The following is a 9407-nucleotide window of genomic DNA, read 5'->3' on the forward strand; positions in this document are numbered from 1 at the left end:
AAAGAGTTAGTTTCGTGGGAGCACAGTAAAGTCCCGAGACCTAGTTTCATGCATATGACTCATGAAGGGCTATGAGATCAGGGATGGGTAATTTGGAATAATGAAATATTGATGCAAATTTATTTTCTTGGGATGGGAGTCATATATATATATATATATATATATATATATATATATATATATATATATATATGTATGTATATATATATATATACACACACACACACACATGCATGGCTCACCCTATCTGCTTGTGTTTGACGATGGTCGGATGATTTATTATTCAGGAGCAGATGATTTGACAGGTGAGCCAGGAGACGCTTGAGTTCAGAGCGCGGGATGAAATGGGAATTTGAAGATTTTAATCTTTTACTTATTTTCATGTTTTTGAACATCAGCTATTTTAGTTATTTTATGGTTTGTAATAAACTTTGATCGCGAATAATTGTAGTATATGTGATTCCATGGTTTTTAATTTTCTCGCGTTTTTGGGAAAGTACCATTATAAACGAGGTTTGACAATAAATAATTTGTTATTTATTTTATTATATTTATTTCAAAAGTAATATTCTTGCGGGATGTTACAGTTGGTATCAGACCAAAAATTTTGACAATGTTTTGGTATCTAAAGAATCAGAGTTTCTTTATTTCAATTTTCTGAAGGTTTACTTAAATTTATAAAAATACATAATATATTTTTCATTTGTCTTTTTTATTTGGTTAATGTTTTTAGATAAAAAATTATTTCATTTCCATTTATACAATCAATTTTGTTTTTTATTTTAATTGGCTGAACTTTAAAGAATTATTATTTCTTTATTTTAATTGTATGAATGTTTGTTTAAAGTCTATATTTGTTTTATATATAATATAGACTTCTTTTTATTATTTAATTATTTATCTGTTTTTTCTTATTTTGACTTTTCTTTTTTTAAATTTTAATTTGTAAATACAATGTGTTTAATATAGTACTCAATTTTCTTTTCATTTTAATCAACACATTTTTTAATTATATTAACTCTTTTAAAGATTTACAATTGTTCGTATTTTATTTGTTGCTTTGATAATACTTTTTCACTATATAGTATTTTGAAGAAAAAATATTCAGCGACATTTTTTTTAATATTTTGTATTACTTTTTTAACTTTTAATTTTTATTTTGATTTGTAATAAATACATACGACTTTAATGAAGAATCATAAATACATACGACTTTATTTTTATTTTTTGTATTACTTTTAATTTTTTAATATCATTTTTTCTAACCATTAATAATATTTTAAAAATGATTAAAGGCAAATGAAGAATCATATTTTTTGTAATTATAATTTTAAAATAAGCGATATATAAGTTAGTTGATAACTTATATATGTTTTTGTTTATGTTTGTGTTCTTGCAGAGAAAAAAGTGTTCATGTTTTTATTTATTGTTGGAAAATAATTTAGTGTCTTCATTAATTTGTAGCCATTTGGATTTGTCGATTGACACTTTGCTGTTGGTTATGCACACAAATTAGGTCCACAGTGGCACTTAGTAGATGTAAATGGTAAGAGCACGACAATTACCTATGACATGGATTCAAATAATCCAAGAATCACTGAAGGTTGGAGTAATATGAGAAATTTGTATCACATCCAAAGTGACTCTCACATCAGTTTCAGTATTTGGGAAATTCTTTATTTCACCTAACCGTGTTTAAAGGTGGTTGTACACCAAAGAGTTTGACAACATTTATGCACCGTATCAGTCATCAAGATACAAGATCTATATTTTTAATAAAATTGATAAAGTATCAAAATAAAACAAGTCACTTGGTATATGTCTTCTGATTTCTTCTTATCCTTAGAAGTATAATTAAATGAAAATACTGAATGTACTAACAATAACCTTATGAATCATGTAGGGCTTGCCATCAAAGTTTGCCAACTTCATTCGAGAGGACAATGTAGAAGATGTGTTTCTTATAGGGCCTAAAATTATAGTCAATTGCAAAATCCTAATATCAAAAAAACATAGAAGTTCTTGGAGGCTATTTTGTTCTGAAAATGACTTAAAAGAAGGAGATATTGTTGTCTTTCAAGCAGACAATGATTTCATCGAACCAAATATTGAAGTGTTTGTTAATGGTTGTTGTTGTGATTAGATTAAGCCTAATTTTGTAATGTTGTTGTTGAAGATGGTGTACTTCATCAATTATGGTTATTGAACTTGGTTATATGACAATATGATTGTTGTGATTAGATTAAACCTAATTTTAAGGCTTGATGAATATGGCTTCAACTGTGAAAATAAATTACGTGTTTTTCAGAATATAATATATTGATGAAACAAAATATTTGTGAAAGAGTTATGTAAACAATATGATTTTTGCAATATGTTGAATTGGATCGTTCAGATAACATTCTCATTCTTCTGAAGTACTAACTGTAATCATATTTATTTAATTTTAACATTTTATACATTAATTTATACTTCATTAAATTTTTAAAATTATTTAATTAATAATAAAATATTAATCTACATTTTTTCTTATACATTTAATATTTATAATCAATATTAAAAATAATCCCGTGCATTATTACGGTTTTTATAGTCCTTTTCTTGATCTAACTAGGGTCCATCTCTAAAAACTATTTGCTGATTTATGCAGCTTACACTCTGCCTTAGGTTTGTACTGAAAACAGGGAGGCACTGGAGCATCGCTGTTAACTAAAACTGTGACTGAAAAACTACGTTTCATTCTCCATGTAACATTCTGATCAATAATGGCTAGCAGCACTTTACTGTTCTTGCTGAATAAAATCTGCCCTTGTAACGTTTAATGTTTACAAATTTGTTTACTGTATTAATATATTTCTTTTCCTCTAAAGGAATTCACTCTTCTAAGATGAGAAAACATATATTAAATAGAAAGAATAAAAATATATTTATCAAAGGGAACCTTAATACGTTATTGATGAAATTCACTTTAAATCAAGTGTGTTTGAGAGCTAGTTTATCATGAACCAAATCAATCAAATTTATTCTTAAAGATTGTTGCTTTTATTTTCAAAAATGTTAAAGATTTGCATTATATTTTGTTCATATTTTTTCATCTTAAATGTATGTAGAAAAACTCATCAATCAAATCTATCAGTGAAACATGGATGACTGGTGGTATCTTTGACTATTTGTCAAGAACCAATTACATTATAGATAAAAAGAAAGAAAAAGAGAAGGAAAGAAAATATCTTGAATGACAACAGAGAGGTCAGAGATAAAGGCAGAACCAAAAGAGCAGACAAAGCAGCAAAGAGCCCAAAGGTACTGAAGAGGCTTTGTTTGTCCCACTGTTGTTGTTGATGGGTAAGGATAAGGATAGGTGAAGAAGGTGACGGATCAGATTTTGAATATTTATGCTGAGAGTAGAATCTTTATGAACTAAGATAAGAAGCTGAATAGACTAGTTGGTTAACTAGGTTTTGGACAGGTCTGTGAATTATTATGCTTGCTGAGCCACAATCTTTGAAAGCGGCTAGCACTGCATCACAGAATCTCAATTGACTTTCTTTCTTTGATTCCAAGATGGTTCACGAACTTGTGATTCGTGCATGCATGTTTTGTGCACATGTGAGAGGCATTTAAATTGATGGATGAGAAGGAAAGAGGGAAGTGGAGATCTGTGGTAAGGAGTTCATTTGGTTGATGTTGCTTTTCTTGTGAAACTAAAAGGACTTGAGAAATATTTTTGGATTGTTCCTGTTACGGTATCTATTCACGTCACTCTGCAGAAATAGTGAGCCTAAAGATGTAAATCATTGGTGAGTGATGATTAACAAGTTTCAACATGCGGTTATCAAGTTCGCTCCAAAAGTTGTGCCGCATATCAAATTACTTTAAAGAATGTTTTGTAGCAATAATGAAAAGACAACAAATCATGTACAACCTATTTTCCTTGAACAAAAATCATAGGGAAAGAACCTAGTAAGACACTGATAACATGTAATTGTTTTCAGAGCCTTGTTTAGGAACTGTTACCCAATATAAACCACAAACATTTGTACTTAGTGGTAATTACTCTACAAGCCTTTTTGAGGTGGTTTCCTCCCAATCATGTAGCTTAATAACTATATAAGTGTAGTGTGCATGGTAAATGTTCTTACAACACCAAGTTGTACTCCACAAATCTTTTGCGCGGCTCTAGTATCTGGTTGCTGGCTTGACATTTCCTTACCCTGGTGAAGCTCTGATGACGGTGCAGGTGTGCCTACAAAAGACACTCTAATGCTTAAGTTAGCACGGGTGATGTCAGGGATTCAAAGGAATATTTTAATGCATAATGAATGCATAGAACATTGTGTTATTTATACCTTTTTACCTATGGATCCTACCTGGAATGAGCCTTTTGTGCCCAAAATACCTCTTTAATTGCTCTGGATCCAGTAAAAATGGGTAAGATTACTAGAGTAACCCTTAATAATCTTTGGTGGACGGCCTATGGATTGGTTGGATCGGGTACCACATACTTTAGGGGATGTTTGGAGTATTCAGTACCCGATAAGCGGCCATGCGGAGTTCGAAAGCCATGCCCGCTTACTGTGTACTAAGAGTATAGAGTAAGCAGCTTTGGGTGTTGATGGCTGTTTACTATGTGTTGAGGTACTCCTTAGTTCAGAGTAAGTGTGGTTTTGGGTGCTGATGGTTGTTTATTGTGTGCTGAGGTACTCCTTAGTTCGAAGTAAGTGGCTTAGTGAGTGCTAATGGCAGCTTACTGTGTACTGAGTTATTCCTTGGTACAGAGTAAGTGGCGTGGTGGGCTCCTTAAAGCTTTGTAGTGTGTATATTTGCTCCTAGTTCATGGTGTGGTTAGGACAATAACTATGTTTTCAAGACATGGTGGCAGGTGCTCAAATTGTTTAGCAATTGCCAAACCATACAAATGACGAAAAGGGTAAGAACCCAGCCACATAATCTCCAATTAAGGTGAATCGTTTCCGTTTGGATTAGCTTAAAGGGAAAAGAGCTGTCAATATTTCATGACATTAAATAAGTATCTCATTGGAACATGTTAATTGAAAATGGTTTAATTGTTTATTATGTTTAGACTGGATTGTCATAAAGAAGTTCCTTTATAGTAAAACTACAAGACAGGATATAAAATCAAACATGGTTTTATATTTAGGGTGAGTTATTATTAATAAAATGGAAAAAATAGAACTAGCTAAAATAAGCTGCTAGCTTTAATTATAAACTCTAAAATCTTATTTGAAGTCAAAAAGAATATTATTTTAGTTAACATTATATCTATTGATTAATAAATTACCAAACATACTTTAGTTTCTATATTTTGGTTAGATGAGAATCTTAGTAAAATGTAATCTAGACAAAGAATAAGATCAACTGTGTCAAAGCATATTTATCTGCGATCATAGCTGAAGGACGAATACAGACGTGAAGCAAGTAAAGAGCTTCTTCCATTAAAGTAAATAATTGTAGAGGTTCAGCCACACAATAGTAGCTGATAATGCTAACAATTCCTTTCCTATATAACTTTTTCCAACATGATAACATAGCATAACATCCTTTACAGTAAAATAAAAAAGAAACATACATGATAATACATTCATATGATGATTTTGTCAAAGCCAATTGCTATCCACAACATTACTGTATGGCTCTTCCATATAACAAACGATGGAGTACACTATCCTGCTATGTACCTGCAATATGCGTTAATTGATTAATGAAAAATGCTTGAGCACCAAATATGACTAAAATACTAGAAAGGAAGATCAGATGTATACATAATTATATGTATGACTTCAGAAATAGATAAGAATCATAACATGCTGAACTCTTTCTCAGTCTATTTCCCCTTAGGCACTTGTGGGTTGGTGAAGAGGCTATGGAGTGGTCCATGAATTCATAAGATATATCAAACCCTTCAGAATAATCCTCTTGTTTGTTTTTCCAAAGACTTAATCTAAATTTAAAAAAGAAGAAAACATTATCCTTGGGCAGACGTACCTTGGGCAAGGGTGATCTTAATAATAGAGAGACCCTGTGGATAGAAAGTTAAGACAGAAAAAGAATGAGAGCGTTGACAGACATGTACAATTCATATGAATATTTTCAGACAAGAAGATGTCATAACATACCTTGCCACCAGTTTCCTCTTGAAGCAAGTTCTGATTCATCATCTCCGGCATCATTCTGGTACGGCTAAACAAAAGATTATGTTAAAAATTCTTGGTACTAGAAAACAATTATCTACAAAATAGAACAGTGAATGGTGTGTACAATACATACACCCATATAGTATAAATAAATATTATAAATTGGAAGACCCAATCGATAAGATTCCACTGAGTTCGGGGTGGGAATGCAAACTAGGTGGAGAGACCATTTCCAGAATCTGAACCTGTGACCAAATAAGAACAAAAAATAACAAAAAATAATAAATAAGTATTCTGCAACTCACCAAAGTGTTGAACCCCTCATTATGGATACTCTGAGGACTAGGACAGATGTCCTGGCCCCCATAATGAATTGATGAACTAAGGTGACACGGTTGAACTCTCTGATCCTGATAGATGGAACTCATATCCTTATTCACAGTGTTATGAGCTTCGCTACCACTGTACTTGGAGGAGTGATCTGCATTGATTGGAAGGATAAGGCATACCAACTTGGGGAAAAAGAAAGAATTTGAAAAGAAACGCTATTAAAAAGTTGGTGCTATATATTTAGGTACGTACAATACATTCTATGCATGCAAAATCTTACCAAGATAAATTAAATTGTATAAAACTCAATAATAAATCTACAAACAGATTTTTTTTATGATAATTCTAAATATAAAAATAATTAGCTGTCAGGATAACAGGATGGATGTTGGCTAGTGGAATCGGATCAATACCCACTAAGGGAGCAGACAATTCAGCACAGGGAAAATGTGGAAAGTTTAGGAAAATTGGAAAATAGTGCCAACAAGAAATATACCAGCATGAGATTATTTATTATTTCAATATTGTCTCTTGAAAAGTCACCGGAATTTGTAAAAACCAGGGTTGATCTACCTTGAATACCAATTTTGGAGTTCCGGGTTTCATTGGCAATTTTTCGACTCAATTCAGAGCGCAGAGATTCTCTCCCCAACACCTGAAATATAACCAAACAAATCCCAAAATTAATCTTAGAACCATGACTCAAATATGCAACGAGCAGAGCATGATATATGATTCAAGCCAATTCAATGATCCCGTCAAGTATTTCGAAAGTTAAATTCAATCATTCAGGTGTAAAGGCTCATCGAGTGGGTTTCTTGTTCAAACTGAGATAGAATTCCAAGAGTTAAAATAAATTCAGCGAAAGATATGTCCTGAGAGAAAACTCAGACTTTTAACAGTAGAACCAAAAACATAACATAAACTTAACCATGAAATGCAGAAAAAAGAAAAGCAAAGGGACTTATTTGACCAAGAACTAAAAAGCAGAAGAGTCAAAACAGAAATCAAGGTGCTGAAATGAAAAACACACCTTGGTCTTGGGCGATGGAGGTGAAAAAATGGACCCAAAAATCCAACCACCAGCAGAAGAAGGAGGAGGATGAGACTCTTTGATGGACTCAAAGAACTCAGAAGTGAAGGACGACGAGATGCCCTTTTGCTTATTCCCTTCCATTTTATTTTTACCTCTAAAACTAAAACCTTTTGCATGAAAACCAGTGTTGAATCATAAGAAAGTGATAGAGATCCTTTATAAACAGACAGCCCCACAAAAATCCCAATTACGTTATTCTCGGGAAACAAACAGAAAACAACGAGGAGAGAAGAGAAAAAGTAATAGAAGAGAAGAGAACAAGCAGAAGATAAGGGAGAGACACGTGAATGATGAGACCCTCTTCACAGAGTGTGCGTTTTTTCAAATGAAACTGCTCCTCACACCCTTTTATAAGGCAGAAAAGATGGACTGATATAAAAAGTTTGGCTTAAATATACATTTGGTTCCTATTTTTATTGATTTTATTTAATTTGGTCCCTATTTTCGTTTGATGTTCAATTAGGTCCTCATTTTCGTCAAATTGTGGTCAATTTGGTCCTTTTCACTAACGGTGTTTAAATAGTTAACGTTTTTGAACAGTACATGCCACGTGTCAGCTCCTGATTTTTTTGATTTTTTTTTTTAATTTTTTTTTAATTTTTTTTAAAATTTTTTTAATTTTTTTTTTAATTTTTTTAAAATTTTTTTAATTTCAAAAAAAGTGTCCACGTGTCAAGTCACAATTGTGCCACGTGTCAATGCTAGTGCCACGTGTCAATTTCTGATAGTATTATTTTTTTTGTTCAATTTAGTCCCTATATTTGTTATTTTTGTTCAATTCAGTCCCTATATTCGTTATTTTTGTTTAATTTAGTCCCAAATTTTGTGAAAATAGAACCATTTAATTTTTAAAATTGACATTATTATTACTTATTTTTTAAATTTAATTATAAATTATAATATTTAATTATTAATTGAATATAATTCTTAGATTCAATTGTTAAATAGAATATAATTATTTAAATATTATTAAAATATAATTATTTAAATATTATTAAAATATAATTATTTAAATATTATTACAATATAATTATTAAAATTTTAAAAATATATATTAACATTTGTAAAATTTACATTTAAATTTAAAGTATTTAATATTTTTATTGCATTTTAGATATTAAAATCTAAAATATTTTATATGTAAATGTTAATTTTACAAATATTAGTTTATTTTTCTAAAATATTTTGAATATTTAAAATATTTTTATATATCAATTTTAAAAATATTTTAGAATATAAATATTAGAAAAAAAATTAATAATTATATTTTCATAATATTTTAAATAGTTATATTCTATTTAGAAATTAAATATAAGAATTTATTCAATTTATAATTAAATTTAATAATTTATAATTGAATTTAAAAAATAATAAATTTAAAGATCAATTTTAGAAAAGATATTAATATAATTTGTATAAAAGATATTAAATTTAGTGTCAGACTAAATTGAACAAAAATAACGAATATAGGGACTAAATTGAACAAAAATAACGAATGTAGGGACTAAATTGGACAAAAAAAATAATACTACCACAAACTGACACGTGGCACAATTATGACTTGACACGTGGACCATTTTTTTGAAATTAAAAAAAATTAAAAAAAATTAAAAAAAATTAAAAAAAAATTAAAAAAAAATTAAAAAAATCAAAAAAAATCAAAAAAAAAAATCAAAAAAACCAGGAGCTGACACGTGGCATGTACTGTTCAAAAACGTTAACTATTTAAACACCGTTAGTGAAAAGGACCAAATTGACCACAATTTGACGAAAATGAGAACCTAATTGAACATAAAATGAAAATAGGGACCAAATTGAATAAAATC

The 9407-nt window shown here is 30.0% G+C and overlaps 1 protein-coding gene across 5 annotated transcripts; it reads right to left on the reverse strand.

Annotated features, from left to right (window-relative positions):
• Nucleotides 1-3906: 3906 nt before the first annotated feature.
• LOC114166193 lies at nt 3907-7912 on the reverse strand. Of its 5 annotated transcripts, none has more exons than XR_003599866.1 (7): nt 7519-7911; nt 7059-7140; nt 6461-6636; nt 6138-6201; nt 6007-6040; nt 5591-5699; nt 3907-4260 (listed from the first exon to the last, which is right to left on the reverse strand). XR_003599866.1 is itself a non-coding variant. In XM_028050876.1 (6 exons), the coding sequence occupies exons 1-5, from the start codon at nt 7660-7662 to the stop codon at nt 6024-6026; spliced, it is 474 nt and encodes a 157-aa protein (XP_027906677.1). In that variant the 5' UTR covers nt 7663-7911; the 3' UTR covers nt 5432-5699; nt 6007-6023. The 5 variants fall into 5 exon arrangements, 2 of the variants coding, with proteins under 2 accessions (XP_027906677.1, XP_027906676.1); XR_003599868.1 differs by lacking the exon at nt 3907-4260 and adding an exon at nt 5784-5882 and having other exon boundaries at nt 5432-5699; nt 6138-6192; nt 7519-7912; XR_003599867.1 differs by lacking the exon at nt 3907-4260 and adding an exon at nt 5784-5882 and having other exon boundaries at nt 5432-5699.
• Nucleotides 7913-9407: the final 1495 nt, after the last annotated feature.

This window comes from Vigna unguiculata, chromosome 10 (assembly GCF_004118075.2).
Source record: "Vigna unguiculata cultivar IT97K-499-35 chromosome 10, ASM411807v1, whole genome shotgun sequence".
Lineage (NCBI taxonomy): Eukaryota > Viridiplantae > Streptophyta > Magnoliopsida > Fabales > Fabaceae > Vigna > Vigna unguiculata.